We start from the raw sequence: 21,840 nt of genomic DNA, 5'->3' as shown, positions 1-21,840 counted from the left end.
ATTTAGGTTAATAAATAACTGCTGGGATAGTGTGAGAGAAAATTCAGTCGCATGCTTATAATTTATCATTTATTTCTATGTTAATCATTTATGAATGATCATTTGTCTATATATTCATTTAACTAGATGTACTTTTAGAATATGCTTGGTTACTGTAAATGTGAGCCATCTTCTAGTGTAAATGTGTTGTGATCATCATATGCTTTCAGAGAGACTGTGGTCCTTTGTCGAATGGATATATCACGTGTGTTAACACTATAGCCTTTGTTTATTTGAAGAGAGCCCAGAATCTTGTGATGTGTTGTCATAGCAATATGTTTAAAATGATCCTATAGGTTTAACTCATCGGATGATGTGATGCTTGACCAATGGATAAGAGCTTCTTTTGTTTAGTTTCTTGTAAAAACCACACCTGATGTGTTTCATCTGAGAGATGCTGAAAGATTCCTGTAATCTTCATATTGTACAATATATTCATTTTTCCAACAACCTGCAAGTGTTGATGTGTTTTATTTAAGGTTCAGAAGAATTTAAGGCAGCTTTCCACCACAGATAGTTAACTTTAGAGATAAATAAATGAAGGCATTAAAACGTGGCAAAACATATATGTGAAATATTTTATTAGCATTGTTGTTGCAGACATCATGTGCACAAACTCACTCATCCAATATTAGAGAAATACAATAATACAATAATAAATATGAGGTTCTTTTAAAACAGCATTTTCAAGTTTTTTAGATATTTGTTGTTAAAATACACACATCGGTAAATCAGTAAACTTATTGATTTATAGTGCTTGTGCATTAATTGTGAAGTTACAGTATGATGTTCCTACCCTGTATCAAAAATGAAAACCATTTCAATGGATTATTTTAGCTTTAGGTATTATTCTTAAGAACACCTCATAGAAAAGTCTTACTCTTGTATCTTTAACTCAAGAATTATATTTCTTATTCTATCAAAGCAGCTCAGCGGACAACAAGCAGCAGCAAATAAACAACAACCAAAGAATTGCTGCCTTTAGTTGCAATGTGAAAACTCAAATAACATTACAGGCTAACATTAGACATCCCCTTTATACACTGTGTATTTAAAACCTAACAGGCTCCAGGAGGGCGGCCTCTATCCTCTATTTCAGGACCTTTTCCCCCCAGTTGGGGGTAGGTTAGGGGGATGTTTGTGGTAATAGTCTGGTGGGGTGGGATTGGGGCTCGCATTCATCCCTGTAGGAACATAATACATACTCTCTAGGTAGCTCTGGTCCAGTGGTGGATGATTCTGGGGCTCTGGCTTGGATCCCTGACCAGAGGAATTCCTGTAGTTGACGCCGGGCCCATTTGGGTGCATTGTTGCTGCAGCAGAGGCCTCAGGGTATCTGGGTGGTTGGGGTTGAGTCTGGGGGTGGGCTGTGGGAGGAGGAGCTGCATAGGGCATGTACTGTGGACCAGGGGCATACATATTGGGGTTGTGGAGAGATGGGTAGGGGGCTGCTGAAGGAGGATACAGACCTGAGTGAGACATTGCTTGCTGGGGGATGAGCACTTCCACATATTGGCCGGTCTCTGGGTCAAACAACATTTTCCTCAGTGGCTGCATAGGCACCTCTATATAAAAATACTTCCCTGTCTCAGGATCCAGGAGCACTCTGCGTGGTGTCTGTCCATAGCCGCTCTCTGAGTACAAACTGGAGGTGTCACCCCCATACTCAGAGCCATAGGATGACCCCAGGGTTTGAGGGCCACACAGGTACTGGGGATCCATAGAAGGAAGGCCAGGAGAGTGGTTGTGGCCAGGATCACTATAGGGAGCCCCAGGCATGCCTGGTGGCTGCTGCTGAGGGGATCTGTGGACAGGGGGCCGCCGGGGGTCAATATGCTGGGGTGGCTGCATGGGACGGTCAGCAGTGCACGACTGCATGAGTGAAGGGTGGGGAGGGCAGGGAGGAGGCTGGTGGAGAGACTGGTACATGGCTGGTGGCTGGCTTGAACTAAGAGGACTTGACTTAGGAGAGCTGGGCTGGAAGCTCATTGGCTGAGGATCAGGTCTGCACTGGTGGGCACGGAGAGTGGGCTGGGTGACGGGGTAAGGTAGCGCCTGGCCGGGGGAGTGTGGAGGGGCTGGAGGGGTGAGGTTGTGGGGGCTGCGGTGATGGTGAGGAGGGGGGAGACCAGGGTGGGAGGGGCAGCCAGTTGTGCAAGAACAAGGAGGAGGTCGGGAGGAGGGTTGATAGCGATTTGATCTCCTGGGGTTCAAATCTGGCAGCAGGAGAGGACTAAAGCTTTCTCTTTCATCGTAGCTTGGTGGGTCATCTGAGGCATAAAAACGCAGGTCATCTGTTCTTTGGGAGCGCTCACTGGACAGTGATCTGCGGTATGGCTGGTGTGTGTATCCTGGCGCTTGTGTTATGGATACAGGAGCAGGTTGTTTTGGACAGTTTGATGTTACCGGCATAGCTTGTTCATGAGGGTATGCTGTCCTGGGATACTGTGGTTGGCTGTTTGGATCGACAACAGCTGACTGGCTTGCCTGTCTGGTTCCCGCAGAGGCAGGTGCAGGGACCTGGTTTGCTGGCAGGTCAGAAACTGGAGCTGGAGCTGAGGTTAAACCTGGGCCAGTGGCTGATGTTGGAGCTGTGGCTAAAGTTGTAGGTCTTTGTGTATATCTAGAGCTCTGAGGCGAGGCCCCTGGCTGTGGCTGCTGACCTCTGTCACTAGATGCCTCTGTGTCAGGTGGTGCGGTTGACTGGTTTGAAAGACTAGAGATGGTGGTTGCTGTTGTTTTGCTTGGTGGAGGTTTGAGGCTGGATACAGCAGACACGGCTAGTTTTCTTGTATAGTTTGATGTTGATGTGTGCTCATTGGAGATCTTTCTGTAGATTGTTGGTGAGGACACTACAATTGTTTGAGACCTCTCCTCACCTTGAGGTTTTGCAGTCGATGTTGTCACCGTTGGTCGCTGTGCTTCATTTGGCATTCCTCCTAAATCTGAAGGTTTGAATTTGCAGCTTGGTTTTGGAGGCACAACTGGCTTTTGCGAATTCTTAGCTATAGATTTTACTTCAATGGTTTGTGGCCTGTTGTTTCCAATGTTGTTTGTTGGCATCTCTTGTTTCTGTGTCTCTTTAGACAAGGACTTAACCTCAATTGGCTGAGGTCTGAATCTCCTTACTGCAGGGGATCTTGGAGGGAAAGTTGGATCCAGCCTTTTCACTGCTTCAAAATCTCCTTGTTCCTTCTGTTTGGTGGGAAGTGGTGCTTGGTCCTGCGTAGTCCTTTGTGGAGAAGCACTTTTTTGCTTTGCTGTGTCCTTCACTGTAGGTTTTATACTGACTACCTCTTCTTCTCTGGTCTTTGTGAGAGTATCTGTGTTGTCGGACACTGCTGAGCGGCCAGACATGGTGGATGAGGAGGAGAATGTTCTTTCTCTATGAGACTCGATCCAACCTCCATCTGAGGCCGTGGTGGTCTGAAGGGGGATCTCCAGGCAGTTTACATGTTTACGTGGAGCCCCTTTCCCTCCAACTGCATTCTGGCCATCACCCATCACTGCTCCAATGTCAGCTTGGTAGCCTTTCTCCTTTAACAACATGGAAACTGAGTGGCCACTGCTGCCAGGGGTGCTGCCAGGGGTCGTGGGCCCAGGTGAAGGTGAAGCAGCTGGGGCCTGTGGTGGGGTGGGTTCTTCCTGGGCTGGAGATACAGATGTCTTAGACTTGCTGGATGCATCCCTTATCAACACTACAGCGGTTGACACCTCTCTTTCCTTACTGGGCAGTTTGGGGAGGCTTCCGAGCATGGGAGGTTTTCTGTCGGTTCTAACCACCAAAGGTTTGTCCTCACTGTCTGGCACTTTATATGTTTCTGTTTTAGTCTCTTGTGTTTTTCCCTCCACATTTAAATTGTGTTGACAGGGCTTGGCAATTGCTGCATCCCGTGTTGTGTTGTTCTGTGTCTTTGCAGTTGAGGAATTCACTTGTTCTCTGCTTGCCTCCGTGACAAGCTTTGGAGAAGCTTGTGGTTTGTCACGTACGTTCTCTGAATCTTTATTGCTATCACTTACAGGTATCACTTTACTTTTGTCTTCTTTCCAGCAAACTGCCTTGTATTCTATTTGCATTGGACAAGACAGAGACTTTCCTTTGCTCTGCAGAGGCAGAGATGAGGTTAGTGGCTTTTCATCTTTCGTCTCCACTTTCTGTTCCTCTTTCCTCCCCTGCATGAACTCCTCTTTCCTTTCCTCCAGCCTCTCCTCCCTCTTTACCTCTTGCCTCATATCCCTCTCCTCATCCTTTATGACCTCTTCCCTCCTTTCCTCTTTTATTTCTTCCTTCCTTTCCTCATTTACATTTTCAACCCTTTCTTCACTTACAGCAGATGGCATTACAACACTGGTTGCCTTGAATGACAGATTATAAGTATTTTTTACAAGCCGCCTGACATCTCTAACTTTGTGTATGGGGACCTTAGCTTTACTATTTCCATTCCCATCTTCTTCCTCTGTTTTCGGATCCACATTGGTCTCTACCCTTTCCTCCTTTTCTCTGAAAGACATATCTGGTGAAGGAGCTTCAAGTTTGTTTTCTGCCTCAGGTGTAAGAGAGACATTGAGGGAAGCTTTCTTTTTCTCCACAGCTTTGAGTGTAATCTCCTGTGTTTTTGACATGTTGGGGCTCTCGTCACCCTGTTGCAGTTGTTTATGGTCCTCTGTGTTTTCACATTCCTGGTCTCTGTGCTTTCTGACGTGCGTGCTACTGACTCCAGTGCCAGAAGGAGCTCCTATGTTCCCGGCAGTGGTATTTGCTGAGTCACCACCCTCCCTTTCCTCCCATGTTTTACTGTCATCTGCACGTTGAACTCTAGTTCTGGACTGTTTATTATCAAATGGCACTTTCAGTTCTGATCTCATTTCAGATCTTAACAAGGTTGCATTCCTGCCTTGAGCATCAGCCTCTTCACTGTCAGTCTGTGAAAAATTAACACTTCTGCTGCTGCTGCTTGAACTTGGCCTGTTACTGGATTTCACTCCAAAGCTTTTTGGAGTTGGTCTAGCTTCATCCTTTGGGCTTTGTTCTCCTCTCATAGCAAGACATTCAGATGAAAGACTACAATCTGAGTAAAGAGATGAACTCAGGTTATGTGCATCAGGTTTTGGAGACTCTTTAAGTGGTGCCACTGTACTCTCTATTGGTAGGCTGTTTTCCTCAAAAGTGGGGCTCACTTCTTCTCCCACTTGTTCGTCAGGGTGTTTATCAACACTTTGCATCTTCTTAGACAATACACTCTTGATGAGGCAAGTGGCCATCTTGGTCTTAGTAAATGTTTCATCCAGAGAAGCAGATTTTTGAAATTTTCTTTCATTTTCTTGATCGGGCTCTAGGCTGTGCTCAGAAAGGTAGCATTCTTGCATTGCTGCTGGTGTGCTATGTTGTCTCAGCAATGTCTCTCTGGAGTGACTTTCTAGAGAGGGGCTATCCGCCATCATAGGAACCCCAGGACTGCTATTGTCACTGCTTTCATCCTGTTTCCCTTCAGCATTATTCTTCCTCTTCAGCTGGATCTGTCTCTTTGGCACTCCTCTTCTCACCTTCCTGGAGTCCTCTCTTTCCACAGCCACATCAACGCATTCAAAGCTGCCCATCTCATAGCGCCGCGATGGATCTAGGCCATCCGAATAGTGTGCCGATGGGAGGTCATCATTGTCCGACTTTGGAGCAGAACCCCTTAAGTCAGCATAAGCCAGCCAGGCAGCGTTGACCCCAGCTGGGCTCTCCTGAGTAGATGGCTGAGAGATGTTGGTAGACGATCGGTGGCTGGAGTTGTACATGTCAAGGTAATCTACCTCAGGGCTTGACAGGCTACTGAAAGCCAAGTCTGTAAACCACTTCACCTCATTGTCTGCCTCATCAAACTCACTTCCCATGCTGGAGCTCGAACTTTGGCAGGGCCTGTTTGCGATCACACGAGCACTGTTCTTGTTCTGCAGTGCAGGAAGTTGAGGCCGCCTGCTAGGACCACCACCCTTGGTGTCTTGCTGGGAAGCAAGTCTAAGCAGACTCTGTTGTTGCTGTAGCGGTCTGTTGGCAAGCAAGCTCTCTGAATAGGAATGCACTGCTGGCAGTCCCTGACGGTTCTCTCTGCTTGTGGGAGCTGTACTGCGACTCGCAGACCCTTTTCTATTCCTGGCATTGAATGACAGCTCAACCTGTTTCCCTCTGTAACTGACGTCCCCTTGCCAACCCTCCCCCTTTTCAGGCACCCGCTCCTCCCTCTTTTTCTCTCTCTCCATCTCCCCATCCCTTTGCCTCTCTCTACCTATTTTTCTCTCCTCCTCCAGCTGCATTTCCCTTTCCATCTCCAGTTGCCTTCCTAGCCTGCCCCAGGGGGCCAGGCTATTATTGTCAACAGGGGCGACATCGGGGCTTTCCCTATTTGTCACCACTCTCTTTAAATTACCACTCTGTGAGGATGCTACAACCTGAGGGGGGCTACGACCTCTGTTCTGCCACTGTCTGTATGGCTTTTCAGGGGCGATTATGTGTACAGGTGTAAACCTGGTAAGTGGGGGAGAGGGAGTTCTCCTCCTGTTTACATGGTGGGCCATGTCCTCTGTAAACCTCTCTCTGTTTTCACGTCCAAGTTTGGTTGACAGCTGTTTTCTTGAGTGCTCAGATGTACAGGTTGATTTCAATGAGCTGCTGCTTTCAGAAGTTACTGAATAAGTTGTCAATTGAGGCTGTTGGTTTTCCAATCTCTGCACAGATGAGTTGGATATAGCCTTGTGGACAGGAGAAATCTGTGGACCCCTGTCCTTACTAGAGAGTAGGAGATTGGGGGAGGGAGACTTGTTTTCAATACAGGGATTATTATAAGGGTCTTGTATCTGAAAAAAGGTGCTGTCAGTATCTTGTTTTTCCACAGACAACGAAGCTAAACTTGAACTATGCTGAAGGCTTACTTCCTTTGGTGTTACTTCTCTCTCTGTGTTTTGTTGTTTCAGTGAGCTGTCCACTTTTTCCTCAGCTAAAACAGGTGAAGTGGTTACAGGTGAATGAACTGCCTCTACGGGTGAACTGCTTTTGATTTCAGCTACAACTGATTCGTCTCCCCTTTCTAACTCAAATGAGGGTGACTCAATGTCTTTTGCCAACTGTGTGGGGAACTGTATTTCTGTAATGTCAAGTGAAGAGGAAACCCCCTTAATCTCAGGTGTATTACAGGGAGGAGGAGTAGGCTGTGAATACTGAGGGTTATACTCTGTGGAAAGGGTTGGTGGTGAATGCTGATTATACCTCTGCTCTGGAGATGGGGCAACAGATGATGGATCTCTACTTCTGTGCTTCTGTGGTGAGGGACTCTGATACTTGTCAGATGAAGGGGTCTGATATCTTGGCTCAGGTGAGGGAGTGTGATGCTCTGGCTGAGGTGAAGGTGATTGGTACCTCGGTTGATGCAACAGAGTTATTGCAGGCTGTAGGACAGGGCTCGTGAAGCCTGATGTATGAGGCGAGCCTCGCGGTGTGCCCGTGGACTCTGCTATACTGCTCTGCACACTGTCTCTGCTTGGGGTAGGGCTCCTTGCTTGAGGGGACACACGTGTCCTATCAGGCTCAGGGGTGGAGGGACAATGGAGCTCAGGGAATGGGGGAGTGTCCCGGTCCTCGGGCTGAACAACAGAGTAAGAAATCCCTGTGATATGAGGGGACGAAGTGAGGCTTCTTGATGAGACAGATTCAATGTGAGGATTTAGGAGAGGAGAGTCTGGTATTGGCTCCACTTCAGAAACCAGCTCTCTCCTGCTGACCTCAGGTGAGGATGCTGTAATCCTGATTTCAGGTGAGGGAGCAGTATGTCTGTGCTCTATGGGAGAACAGTTACTCCTAATTTCAGGTGATGGAGATGAAGTACAGCTTACCACAGGAGAAGACACCTGGGTACTGGTTTCAGAGGGCGTTGAAATGTGTCTTATTTTAGGCAAGGGGCCAGGAGAGGGAGAGGTAGCACTTAGCAGGCCAGGTGAAGCAGCTGTGTGTTTAAATTCAGGAGAGACGCTACCCTCCCTGAGCTCAGGAGATGGAACGAATGAAATCACAGGTGAAGGAGGTGTGTATCGAGGGGCAGGTGTTGAAGTAGTACTGCTAGGTTCAGCTGGTAATCCTGTGTCTTGATTCTCAGGGGTGGTTGTGGTATCTCCTCCAGCTGTGTCAGGATCTGAAATCAACTCAGGTGTGTGGGGAGAATCTTCTATATCAGGCGTGGAGCCTCTGCTGAAAAGATCAGGCAAGGAGACCCTTCCTCTCAGCTCAGGGAAAGGAGATGACGCTTGAGTATCAGGGGAGGAGGACCTGTTGTTCAGCTCAGGAGAGACCAATGTTTCTCTTGACTGGGATGATAACTCTGTACAACTGGGTGAAAGCAAATGAGATGAAAGGTTGGCTCTAGATTCAAAGGTTGGTGATATCGAATCTAGAGAAAGATCTTTAGATGTGGGCCCAGGTGAGGGACTGTAGGTTTGATTAAAGTTGCTGATAGTTGGCACGGGTGAGACTTGTGCTCCTCTGGACTCAGGTAAAGACTGGGTGTTCACTGATTCAGAGGAAGATGAGCTGGCACAGTTTCTAGGCTCAGGGGAAGGACTTTGAGTTAAATGTGAGGGGCTTCTATGTCTGTCTTTGAATGTAGGAGTGATTCTCCTTGGTTCAGCTTCCGAACAAGCTTGTCTTAGACCAGGTGATGAGGGCGAACGTCTTGTTTCAACTGGGGATGAAGACAAGGATGACACTCTCCCCTCTGGACTGAGGGTAGAGGAGTTGTTATGTCCAGGAGAGGGTGTCCTTTCACTACGATCAGCGTTGAGGACTTCAGATGATGGGCTAGCTGCACTAAGCTGAGGTACTGGTGATTTGTTTTTTGATTCTAAATTTGGGCTACTATCCTTAGAAAGTTCTGGATGCCCTGAGCTCAGTCCCTCACCCTCTGACTGCCTCCTCTCTGAAGACTCGCTCTGCGACGTGGGGCTGTAAAGCCTTTCTGTTGTGTCTTCAAAACCCTCCTCTCCTTCACTGGAGCCCTGGGCGCTGTGGTAAGAGCCTGATGACTCGTTCAGATCATCCACCAGGGGTGATGCAGCAGCTGTCCCGTCCACCCCCCTCTGGGAAGGGACAAAGGCCCCTATAGCAGGGCTGCTTGAGTGGGAGGGTGACTCACAGTCGTCCCCAAAAATGTCACACAGGCAGGTGGTCTCAGAGATGACACTGCGCTGACTAGGAACGTTGATGATATCGAATATTTCAACGTGGTTGGGGGTGCCGTCACGATGGCACAGAGAAAAGTTGCGGGGCGCACTGCGCAGGAAGGAGTAGCTGTCCCCCTGGAGAGTCCAGCTGTCCATCGCTAGTTTACAAGCTCCAAATTCTCACTTTGGCCAGTCCAGTCTGTTCTTCTAGTCTGCTCTGGGCTCTGATCCTGGACTGGAAACAAGATATGGTCACGTGGATTGTGTGTAGCTCATTCATTTATATCACCAGTAACATTTCATGAGTATCATTGAGAGGCAAAAGCGTATTAATAGAAAATATAGAGGCTAAAGCATACATTTTTCTGTTTTGTTGATTTGCCAACAGCAAATTTATCTTTTAAATCTCAAATGTTTTGAGAAAACCTACAGTACAATAAGATATTGTAAACCTCCATTTAGGCTGGGAGCATAAATGTAACTCCATCATTATGCCTTAAAAAGCACTAGCAAGCAACTTGAAAGTAACACAACAAAATATACATAAATATGAAACATTCACTTAAAGTTGACAGAAAATGTTTGGTTGCATACCAGAAATTTGGTGTCTGAACGTGTAGCTCACAAGTTTTCGTCAACACATTACATATGAAGTGCAGCTTATTTTGAATTAAAAGACTGATAATTATTAGATTTAGATATATGGAATGTGACAATATTTAGATTAGCTCTGCCAAATACATACCCTTTATCTAAACTTCCCATATTGCCTTGCTGTAGGACTGACAAGAGAAAGAGCGCCCACTCCCAGTACGAGGAGAAAAATACAGAATGATTGGTACTGTACCTTTGGCCAATGATGAGGCTTTCCCAAGGGCATTAAGTTCCCTTGTGTTGCAATATCTGCCCCTCATCCAGCAAACTGTCTCATAAATCCACAGTACACGCCAAGCCTATAAGAACTCCCGAATCCAGGACGAGCAGCTCTGTACAGCTCAGTCTGGCAGAGCCACACTGGCTAGACAACTTCAGAATATCGAAGGCACTGCCATGTATCAGACTTGAACAGAAAAAGTAAAGAGGGGTATCTCACTCAGACACATTACATCCTCTAATGCTCCCATCTCTATTTCTGCCCCTCCCCTCTGACCTGGCCTCGGGGAAAGCGCTTACTGAGTCTAACCTGGATCTTTTTTCTTCTCCAGGATGAGCTTTGGTTGGGCATTGGCTTTCCTGTGAGAGCTGAGTTGGGGTGCAGTGCAGGGGTTGGGTGAGTTTATAGTTAGCAGCAGGTGCTGATCCGGCCAGGACGAACGAGTGCGCCTGGAATCTGACACTTAGAGCCAGCTCAGTCACAGGGCTCCTCTATATATAGACCCATACTATCAGGGCCAGATAGCCATAGCTTTAGCTGTTTGCCTGGGCATGCTGGAGGAAAGAATGGGGTAAACAGAGCTCATTGTAAAGCCCACACATTGTCCACTTGACTACTATTTATGAGGTTATACTTAACATTCAGGGTGTAGTTAATGTATGCTTGTATGCGCGTGGGTGTGTATGTGAGTGTGTGTGCACGCATGCTAAGATCTAGCTGGGGGACAACAGGTCAAAGGTTGATGCATACCATCCGACTTTGACAGCTCACATGCAGAACTCTTCTGCGCTGCATGTTCACTAACAACACTTGCATAACATCAGTAAGGCGTACTCACATGTTCTAACTCACGTTTTTCTGTTAATGCCAGGATATTTTATGTTACAGGGCTATAGCCAATAAAGATTTCTTATATTTATTCACATTTAGTCTTATGGATTGTATGATAACACTAAGTGTTCCATTAAAATGACCAAACAAAAGGGACTGTGCATTTTATTGTATGTATTACTGTTGCTATGGGAGCAGTACCTTCTGAGTCACATGAGGATGCCTGGGCGTGTTTGATGGTAGTGAGTTTGGATAAGCCCTCTGTCCCTATCCTAATACCTCAAGAGATTACCGTTCATTCTCAGTCATTAAGTCATACGAGGCAAGCCAATGGAAAATCTTTGATTGCAGCCCTGACTGAATGTTGCACATAAGGCTTTGACTGAGGGTATATCATATCTGGAGTATCAAGGGGTTGAAAGATCTCACTCAACACTGGAAAGTCAACAAGCTATTTTATGTATGGCATTATACATATGTTATTCGGTCCACTCCTCTCTCTGAAGTGTTATACATTGCCACAAGAGCACACATTTTAGTGTGGCTTGCCAAAATTGGAGCCAAGTCCTTGACCTTTGTTGAGTTAGAGCAATATGGCTTCACTCACAGAGCTATACAATAGCTGTACATTGTTTTTCCACCAATAATTCTGTATAAATCCATTAGCGTTTATAGACTAGTGTTTATAGTCTCCAGATCCCCTTTCAGAAATACCCTGTTCATATTTCACCGGATGCTTGAGCAGCATGACCTACATCATCCGTTTAAATTCTTAACAGGTACTAAAGAGGGGATGGATGACATGGTTTGAACTCATACAGTAAACTGCAATACACCATTTCATTATGTGTTATAAATACATACATATATCACTTGGGAAATATGGAATAAAACTATAAAACAGTAAACTTGAAAAAGCTTGGAGAGGACAACATGCATGTATGAATATGTATATGATTGTGTGCTGGTTTTGAGATAGCGTGAACCAAAGTGCACAGAAGTGCTGATAAATTTTACCCTCTGTGGTTATGGCAGCACAGCAGACTGGAGGAGGACTCAGAAGGAAAGAATGATGAGCACCTCAGCAATGGCGAGCTTTAGTCCACATCACTGATAGATTAGTCACACCAGCCTGCTCAAGTCCACAGACCTCACCTACTCTCACCCTCCTCAGCAATGCAACACACCAATAAGCCATGCGTAAACAATCAGCTGCGTGGGCATCTATAAGCAGACAAATGAGGTCAGTGGTTGGTAGGTGAGAGACAGACTGTGGTGTGTGTTTTTAACCCCCACAGCGCCAGGGTGGTTTTTCCCAGGGTGACTTTGGGTTGCGCCTGACACAGATAAGACCCACAATGAGGTTAACCCCATGGGAAGACGTTCTGGGGTAAGCTGAAAGAGGCTTATTTCAGTCAGTAAAGACTGGTAGTGAGTCTGTGTCTGTTGGGAAAAGGGAGGTTCTGTCATGCTTATGGCTTCAAAAACCTAAGTACCGATTTACAGATTGTGTACACAAAGCGAAACACCTTCTGAGTTTTTGCTTATTAATTCTCAAATTACCGCCACTGAAGTACACATTCTATGTATTGTATTTTCACTTTATTTTATCTTATGTTTAGTGATATTATCAAAAATGTACATTTACATGTTTTTATGTTCATTTTATGTCTTTTTTTGATATGAAGCACTTGGTGCATGTAACTTCTTTTGTTGTAAAGCACTTTGAGTTGCATTTTTGTAGGAAAGGTGCTATACAAATAAAGTTATTATCATGATTATTAAATGCATAATAACCTTCCAAATCAAAGTACTTGGCACAGAGGCTGATGCTCCGTGTGCACATATTGAGCAAATGTCAAATATTGTCTGGCACAGTATTTCCTTATATATGAAGATAAATAAACATGACTTACTTTTTAAAAAAATTAATTACAGCTAATTTCTCTGCCAGGGTTCTATCTGAGGGATATGATGCTAAAGAAGGGTCCAGTCTCATGATGGTTTAGTCTATTTAAGTAGGACAAACAGTAAGAATATAAACATAAGATCACATTTCAAATCTATCTTTTTTGAACTGACCTAGTTGCTCTTTTAGGATGTAATTAACTCTGCATGGCCAAGCTTTATACCAGCCACAGTTCTAATATTAGCTATACTTATTTTTTAAAATTCAAAATTAAATGGATAATTTTGAGGTACTTAAATTGAATATTTCTATTTTATGCTACTTTATAATTTTACCCCTCTACATCTCAGAGGGAAATATTATAATTTTTATACCAACATATATATTTGACAACACTTACACTACTCTGCAGACTTAACATACAGAACATAAGATCGGCTCAATAAATATGATGTATTGTTACAATTAAAACTATCAGAAGATATAGAATAGTTATAATTAGCTCTATTTGACCTGCTATGACAGTAAAATATTGGTATCTTGTGCCAACCTTTAAAGGATGAGTTGTGACAGCCTCAAAGCTCCAGTGTGCCAGAGAGAAATCTGATTAAAATGAAAATCATTTGGAAGACTCATGTAAGTGTTTAGGGCAATGAGGAAGCTGACATATTAGCCAAGCAATCGTTAAAATCACAGACAATCAATATAGAAATTCCTTTAAGTAAGGCTGAGGTCAAAACTCTTATCAAGGTGCAAATGCATAAAGTCTGACAAGAATATTGGGACATCAATGACACTGGAAGACATGTTATAGTATTCAAAACTGTGCTAGGTATGAATGAAACTCAGGTAGGAACCAAAAGGAGGAAAAAGGACTATATCAAACACTTTACAGGATAGGTAAGCACCAAATTGGATCATGCACTCAATGTAATGAACCAGAAACAGTTAAACATGACTATATTTGACTGTAACAGTTACAATATGCAATGGAGGGACCTAATAGCAGCACTAAAGGAGCCAATACCTTGATCTTACCTTTGGGAATCTGTTAGGAAGAGCCTCATGGAAATCAGAATCAGAATCTGTTTATTAGCTAAGTATGCAAGTATTCTACAGACGCAACATAGAAGAATAAAAATAGAACAAATATCAGGTTTCAATAATGATGAAATAAACAAAGTAGTACTAAAATTAAATGAAAAATTCAAAATTTAAAATCTGTTTACAGAATGGAATAGTAATAGTTTTATGGGATGTAAAACTTTAAATGAAATATTGACTGGACAAAGGAAATATGGACCTGCTATGGACCAAGAAATGGTGACAAGTGCAAAAATTAAATGTGACATGCAATAAATAATTCATTGATGTAACAGTGGAGGCTGAATTCAATGTACAATGTGAAATGTTAAGTCCACTTTGATGTAATATAAGAAAGTGACCAGTGCAGGGGTTAAATGAGGGATATGAAATGTAAAGTTTGATAACTTTACAACAGAGTAACAGGAAAGCTGCTGGTGGAGGTTTTTATGGATGGAAAGTGATAGTATTTTGATTAGGTACCTAAAAGAAACCGGTATAGTAAAGAGAATTTAGGATTTTTTTTGTTTTGTTTTGTTTATTTTGTCTCTTGTTGTCTGCCTATCTTACCTTTCCTACCTTTCCCTGGCTGTTGGTGGCATTTCCAGAGTTTTTGGATCTGGTTCCTCATCCTGCAGGAGTTCCAGCCTCACCTCCTGTCTCTCTCTCTTCTTCCTGTGTGAATGACGTCCTGTCTCTCTCTCTCTCTCTCCTGCATGAATGACGTCCTGTCACTCTCTCTCTCTCTCCTGTGTGAATGACGTCCTGTCTCTCTCTCTCTCTCTCTCGTGTGCATGATGTCTTGTCTCTCTCTCCTCTGTGAATGATGTCCTGTTTCTCTTTCTCTCCTGTGTCAGTGATGTCCTGTCTCTCTCTCCTTTGTGCATGATGCCCTGTCTCTCTCTCTCCTGTATGCTTGTGTAGTCTGTCCTCCTCCAAGGTCTCCATGGGGACAGAGGTCGCATCACTCAGGTCCTATTGCTAGAAGCTGTTCTGCGTCCTATTGATTACATTCTTCATATATGTTATAAATCCATTATAATTTTGTCGGCCTGTTTGTCCATGTTGCATTTCTGTAATTTGTGTTCTATTCTGTACACACAACATTTATTGCATATCTGTCTGTCCTGGGAGGGGGATCCCTCCACTGTTGCTCTTCCTGAGGTTTATTCCATTTTTTCCCTCGTTAAAAGGTTTTTTAGGGATTTTTTCTTTATTCAACTCGAGGGTCTTAGGACAAAGGATGTTGTATTACTGTACAGACTGCAAAGCCCCCTGATGCAAATTTGTGATTTGTGATATTGGGCTTTAATGACATTGACTTGACTATCTACTATTCCACATTCCAGTCCAGGAGGTGGCGGTAATGCGCCTACAAGCTGGTTTCTACCCGCCAATAAAACCTAAAGAAGAAGATTTAGCTGTTAGCCTTTGATGTCGCAGAAAAAAGACTTTATTGTAAAGTGCTCCGTAAACGCAGCATGCGACACAGGAAGACCCGCATGCGCAGTACGACTGCTGGTGAAGTGTTGCCATAACAGGCAAGTGGCTAACGCTAATGTTTGCTAACTAATTAAGATAGGTGAGTGGTTTTATATTTAAACTTATCTCAGAAAATTCAGTTAAACAGCGACATATACTTTAAGTGTTGGAAAAAATACAAAATAACGACAATAAGGTGAGTTGTCATCCTGTACTGAAATTATTTGGGCCTTGTCAGTCAGCAGCTGGCTAACATAAACTAACGTTAGCTAACTAGCTGTTAGCAATGGCGAGCTTTTGTAGCTATCCACAGACTGTGATACCGTTTGTTTATGTTAGTTTTTTTACATTACCGTGACAAACATACATACACGGTTAACTGTTCCTGGCGCTTTATATGTTTCATTGTGCCGGATCAATAACTACAAAATATGACAATCGAAGTGTAGCTTACGATAATGTTTGTTAGCTTTGTGTTAACGTTAGGTGGACATTTTCTGTATTCAGCTTACAAGCGGTCAGTTAAAGCAAAACGATGGGTATCAACAGTGTACACATCCTTTTATAAGAAAGAAGTAACGTCTGAAAGCAGAATAGCTACTCAACCATTATCACCGATCGGTATTTTCTTTGTTACTTGATGATTAAATTATACTTTAGTTGAAACGCTAGCGGCGACTAAGGTTAGTAAACACCAGGCCGCAGAGCTCACAGTCTGCCTTTAATACTGTTGAGGCCTTGCTAGTTGTCAGCAGTGTTTCAACAGGCCAAACTTTTGATCGGGACAGCATTTGCTTTTCTCGTCTTGTTCAAAGAGGAACGCCTACCAGCTGTCAAATGTCATGTAAACCTTCATTGTATCACAAGCTTTGGCTGACTTGTTCTAGAGGCAGCTGTGTGACAAAGAGGTGGATGACAAAACTGTATCAATATTGTCAATTATACTGCAGGCAACTGGACACTGAAATCATGGAGTGAGATCCAAAATCCAAATACCTAGAACTTTCTTTTGTGTTAAACTCATTATAGCACTATTTGTGCCATCTCACAACTGCAAACTACACGTGGGCCCTGACAATGTAAACAATAACATTTGTGACTAATAAATAGACCAGGCCAATATATGAAACAGTGTTAGCTGATGAGTCAAAAGAAATTGCAGTTCATTTTTTTAAACTACGCTGTCCTGCTCAGTGTATATCACGATCACAGTTCTTTAAAAACAAATTTAATAGATCATGAGGATGAAAATTATTTTTATGTTGTATATTCATTTAAAAAAAAAGATATATCATTATTGATTTTTCTTTTTTTTTTTAAAGCTCTTAAATATCTGTAGTCGCGCCCCCCCCCAAAAAAAATCCAGCTTTATTTGGACTGCATTAATAATTAACTGGCTTTGACCTGTATTTTTTTTCTGATTTTTCCCTTTGATCCAGGTGTTGCTGTTGTGTGTGTGAGTGTTCCAGTCCGAATCATGGAACAGTGTGCGTGTGTGGAGCGGGAGCTGGAGAAAGTGCTCCATCGCTTTGTAATGTACGGCCACCAGTCTGAAGAGAGGCTTGACGAGCTCCTGCGCAGTGTCTGTGAGATCCGAGGACAGCTAGTCGCATTTGGTAAGAGAAATGTATTAAATATTATCATAGGTTATACTTGCTGTTGTGATCATTTTAATTTATCGAACCCATCAGAAATGAAAGCAGTACTTTGTTCTATATGCTTAATCAGTGCTCTATCGTATCTAATTGCACACATTATTGTAGACATGCACAGTGAAAACTATTTATCTTTTGCAGGTGTACAAGATGCAGACTTATCAGTCCTATCTCAGACTATGGCCCAGTGTTGTAAGAATATTAAAGAAACAGTGCAGATGCTAGCCTCCCGACATAAGGACATCCATGGCAGTGTGTCAAAAGTGGGCAAAGCCATTGACAGGGTAAGGACTGGCTGCAACTTTCTGTGGCATTGTCCATTTGGCATATTAGCTACTTCACCTCTGGTTTGCTTCTCTGCAGAATTTTGATGCAGAGATCAGTGCTGTGGTGGCAGAGACGGTGTGGGACACCGCAGAGAGACAGAAATACCTGAGTGAAACCATTGTGGAGCACCTGTACAGACAAGGGATGCTCAGTGTTGCAGAGGATTTGTGTCAGGTAAACAACTGTGAAACCTTCATTTGGACCTGAATGGCTTTGAGATAACTCTTTCTGAAATTTATAAATGTAAATCTAGTGCAACATTAATATTATAATTTTTGTCAAGATAAACTTGGAAATAACTTTTAGTAGCTCAAAATACCCACATCTGTTTTCTAGGAGTCTGGTGTAGTTATAGATATGAGTATGAAGCAGCCTTTCCTGGAGCTGAACAGGATCCTTGAAGCTCTGAGGATGCAGGACCTCAGACCGGCACTAGAGTATGTTTTCTTTTCTCTTTTTACTGTTTTCTGCATCTGCTCATTCATCATCTTGTGAAGAGAATAAACTGACTTGACTATTTCCACCCATTGGTGGAGATAGAAAATAGACAGAAAGACATTTCAGCCATTTTAAGTTCAAATTTCCTTCCTCAAAAAAGTAGAAGAAACTTTGTTAATACAATGTAACAGTAAAAATGCCGTACAAGAAAATATTTTTTTATGGTTGAAAAAATTTTACCATCTCTCAGATTAGTGGTCCTATGATCATGTCAGCGGTGTCACTTTTGAACACATTCTGATAAAGAACTCTTGGGCTGTTCATCGCTGACTTTACTTGACTGTGTCTGTACCTTTTTAGGTGGGCGGTGACAAATCGGCAGCGCCTTTTGGACCTGAACAGCAGTTTAGAGTTCAAGTTGCACCGCTTGTACTTCATCAGCCTGCTCAGCGGGGGAATTGGCAACCAAATGGAGGCCCTGCAGTATGCCAGGCATTTCCAGCCCTTCGCCTCTCAGCACCAGAGAGGTAGGCAGTGGCATCTTTGTGACATTCCTGACACAAACACACCAAGATGCTTAACTTGAGTCATGTTTCACTGTTTATTTAAACTTACAAGTATTTACCCTTGAAAGACAGTGTTCTTGAGGCAAACACATGAATATTATTTTGAGATCTACCTCTTAATATCTGTTGTTTGTCTTTTTGTTATTTTTCACCCCTGTACATTTTTGTCCCTGCAGATATCCAGATCCTGATGGGCAGTCTGGTTTACCTGCGTCACGGCATTGAGAACTCTCCGTACCGTAGTCTGCTGGAGACAAATCAGTGGGCTGAAATCTGTAACATCTTCACCAGAGATGCCTGTGCTTTACTGGGCCTCTCTGTGGAGTCTCCACTCAGTGTTAGGTTAGAAAACCTTGAACAACATACAATACCTCATATCCGACTTCCTTTCAAATCTTTACATTTATACTTAAGTTCAGTGCTAAAAATGTTTTGATCATTTTAATATTTTTTCTGTTGTCTTATGTTTGTGTTTTTCCCCAGCTTTGCATCAGGCTGTATGGCTTTGCCTGTGTTGATGAACATCAAGCAGGTGATAGAGCAGAGACAGTGCAGTGGAGTCTGGACGCACAAGGACGAGCTGCCTGTGAGTCTCTTTAGTCTTTAAATTTTCAAAATGCATTGATCTTTTTTTTTTTTTCTTCATTCTCTCTCACCTTTCAGTTGATTCACATCCTGTCTTTTATTTATAGATTGAAATTGACCTGGGCAAGAAGTGCTGGTACCACTCTGTGTTCGCCTGCCCGATCCTGCGGCAGCAAACCTCAGAGAGCAACCCTCCCATGAAGCTCATCTGTGGCCACGTCATCTCCAGAGACGCCCTCAACAAACTGACCAACGCTGGGAAGTAAGTCAGCCATGCACAGGGATGCAAACTTTTCACCTTTCAGTGAAAATCGCTGTTTTTAATCCAAAATGGGTCATTTGTGTGATTTGTGGTTTTGAAATCTGGGGGAAGGGCGGGGTGCTGAGCACAATTTAGGACAGACTCAGCAGCCAGACATTTCTCTGTTTAGGAGCAGCTGAGACTGTCACGTGTTGGACTATGGCATGAAGTTCCAATGCTAATAGACACAGGGTGTCTGATTCAAAATGTCTCTCTCTGTCTGTCCCTCTCTCTCTTCCTGTCTCTCAAATTCAGATTTAAAATTTAAAATTCAAAATTGCTTTATTGGCATGAATGTCACAACAACAATATTGCTAAAGCACCAAGAGTCAATGAAACAAAATAACATTAACATAACATTAGGATTGATATATATTAATTATATAGTATATCTATGTATTTATATATATGTGTGTGTGTGTGTGTGTGTGTGTGTATATATATATATATATATATATATATATATATATATATATATATATATATATATATATATATATATATATATATATATATATATACACACACACACACACACAAGTTTATTATAAGACCAATGTGTTTCAACATGTGGCCATGTGGACCCCAATGAAGACCACAAGTTATGTTGATCTGACAATAAAGTTGGTTTAGAAAATGGATAGCTGTTGAATAAATTATGAAGCACTTATAGCTAATAGGCTGAAACAACAGATATCGTCTGTTAGACTAACAAACCACACATTGTAACTTCTTTCCCTCCTCACCTCTCTTTGTCTCATTTTCAGGTTGAAATGCCCGTACTGCCCCATGGAGCAGAATCCGTCACATGCCAAGCAGATCTACTTTTGATACCACACACTCTCCTCATGAGTAAGGATGAAGTTACCCTGGAGCTCTTTGCGTTTCCAGGACCATTTGCTCTGGCCCTTTTCCTCAGTCCCTGGCCCTTGGCCTGTTGTTGTAAGCATTAAGGTTTTATCCCAGTGCTCCTCTGGACAGCCTTGGCCATCCCGCAATCCACCTCGGACCCTCCAACTTTACGTAGTATACAGAGTCCAGCGGGGATGGTCCAACTACAACCCGTAGTTGCGTGAGGAGTCTGTCAGTTTATGAGAAACATCCTCACGAAGAAGCACCTCTGAAAAAGGATCATTCATTGAAACTCATTTGCAAATGCCTGCAGAGTTATAGGCTTATCTTTTTAAAGTATGTAATACTTTATAGTGTTTGTTTCCTCGGCTTTATTGACTGTTTGAGTTGGCTTACGAATGACTGCTTCTTTTTGTTCTTTTTCCTTTTTTTTTTGACAGAAGCAGTTGAATGAATGATTATGGATGGGTGTAGAGTGTGGGTAAATGATATAGATAGGCAGTTTCAGATTTCAGGATGATAATAAACTATTCTATTATACATGAGAAAGGTATGTTCAGTAACAAAGTGTGCTGAAGGTTTATTATTTGCTGGTGAAGGGAACTGTGGAGGTCTGTCTTGAATCGAACTCTGATTGTGACCCATTACTCCTCCATAATGTAATAAAGGCCTCACGTAGCTTGAAAGTCACTGTTGGGCTGATGTATCCGTTTTGATCAGTACAACAATTAACTCATCAATGGTGGAACAGCTTTTTTTTTTTTCTTTTTTTTTTTTGTGACTGACTGCACCAGCAAGATTTTCCTCATTATAGAAGCCATTTGTCTTGTTCTATGTATGTATTTAACAAACACAACAAAAAGGAAAACAAAAAATATATACTACTGTGAAATGTGCTTTGTTTCTATTTTTCATTGCAACCGCCAGACAGGCTCATGTAAAATAGTAAATTAAACTGAACAGCAACATATTCGACACTACTGCGTAAAACTTTCCGAACTAAACGACTCGACAGAAGAAAAAAATAAAACATCACGGTTGTGCCATCACTCACTCTGCCCCGCATTGTGTATCCTAAAGCTTGCACGCCATGTGATTTGGAGATGTAAAAGTGGTGTGATGGTAGCTGTATGGTCTGACTGTAGGCTTGTGATTCAGCTTTACTCGTTGTGGGTGGGGAAGTCCTCTGATCATTGTGGCTGTTGTTTAATATATACTTAGAAAATGCCTCTGCTGCATAGGTTTGGCTTTTATTTGAGATGGAGTCAGAATAGAAACCTTGAAATCCATACATTTCCTCAGGGCTCATTGTAACCGTACATACCACACTTTGCAGTTAATATTAAAGTTATACATTTATATATAAAGAGTCTTGAACAAAGATTACAGATATTTCACTATTGATTCTGAGGCTGGTAGTTTGGGTGTTTTTGGAGTTTGTATATATTACTCAACCGGTGATGTTTCAGCTTACACTTGGGGAAAGTGGCGTGCCACAAAGTCCAAGACATTTTGGATGTGTGTTGATGCTTCATACTAATAGTGCAAGTTCCCGGTGTCCTCTTGAAAAACGGTGATGTCACCTCACGGTCGGTGAGGCTAATTTGTTCAGCAAGCACTGCACCAGCATAGCTCACACTGACAATGCAACATAACCCTCAGTTTAAAGACAAAATTTACGATAAACTTTTTTTTTTTATTCTCTT

General features: G+C 42.9%; 2 protein-coding genes across 5 annotated transcripts; one reads left to right on the top strand and one right to left on the bottom strand.

The window, feature by feature from the left end:
• Window positions 1-603: 603 nt before the first annotated feature.
• Window positions 604-10,507, bottom strand: si:ch73-43g23.1 (serine/arginine repetitive matrix protein 2). 2 transcript variants are annotated; one of them, XM_044363712.1, is made up of 2 exons: window positions 10,079-10,507; window positions 604-9,466 (listed from the first exon to the last, which is right to left on the bottom strand). In XM_044363712.1, the coding sequence occupies exon 2, from the start codon at window positions 9,385-9,387 to the stop codon at window positions 1,135-1,137; it is 8,253 nt and encodes a 2,750-aa protein (XP_044219647.1). In that variant the 5' UTR covers window positions 9,388-9,466; window positions 10,079-10,507; the 3' UTR covers window positions 604-1,134. The 2 variants fall into 2 exon arrangements, with proteins under 2 accessions (XP_044219647.1, XP_044219648.1); XM_044363713.1 differs by lacking the exon at window positions 10,079-10,507 and adding an exon at window positions 9,977-10,063.
• Window positions 10,508-15,362: 4,855 nt separating this feature from the next.
• rmnd5b (required for meiotic nuclear division 5 homolog B) lies at window positions 15,363-20,396 on the top strand. 3 transcript variants are annotated; one of them, XM_044363279.1, is made up of 10 exons: window positions 15,363-15,510; window positions 16,850-17,026; window positions 17,207-17,349; window positions 17,429-17,566; window positions 17,729-17,829; window positions 18,191-18,357; window positions 18,573-18,738; window positions 18,880-18,982; window positions 19,089-19,243; window positions 20,050-20,396. In XM_044363279.1, exons 2-10 carry the CDS (start codon window positions 16,888-16,890, stop codon window positions 20,111-20,113), a joined length of 1,176 nt encoding a protein of 391 aa, XP_044219214.1. In that variant the 5' UTR covers window positions 15,363-15,510; window positions 16,850-16,887; the 3' UTR covers window positions 20,114-20,396. The 3 variants fall into 3 exon arrangements, with proteins under 3 accessions (XP_044219214.1, XP_044219213.1, XP_044219215.1); XM_044363278.1 differs by having other exon boundaries at window positions 15,363-15,606; XM_044363280.1 differs by having other exon boundaries at window positions 15,368-15,469.
• Window positions 20,397-21,840: the final 1,444 nt, after the last annotated feature.

The sequence above is a fragment of the Thunnus albacares genome, chromosome 10 (genome assembly GCF_914725855.1).
Source record: "Thunnus albacares chromosome 10, fThuAlb1.1, whole genome shotgun sequence".
NCBI lineage: Eukaryota > Metazoa > Chordata > Actinopteri > Scombriformes > Scombridae > Thunnus > Thunnus albacares.
The sequence above is the reverse complement of the archived record's forward strand: the minus strand, read 5'-3'. Positions and strand labels throughout refer to the sequence as shown.

Excerpts from the sequence above, each read along its gene's own strand:
- rmnd5b (XM_044363279.1), top strand. The coding sequence starts at position 16,888 with ATGGAACAGTGTGCGTGTGTGGAGCGGGAGCTGGAGAAAGTGCTCCAT. Across the intron at positions 17,830-18,190 it reads GACCTCAGACCGGCACTAGA|GTGGGCGGTGACAAATCGGC; the intron begins GTATGTTTTCTT and ends GTACCTTTTTAG. Across the intron at positions 19,244-20,049 it reads AAACTGACCAACGCTGGGAA|GTTGAAATGCCCGTACTGCC; the intron begins GTAAGTCAGCCA and ends TCTCATTTTCAG.
- si:ch73-43g23.1 (XM_044363712.1), bottom strand. The coding sequence starts at position 9,387 with ATGGACAGCTGGACTCTCCAGGGGGACAGCTACTCCTTCCTGCGCAGT.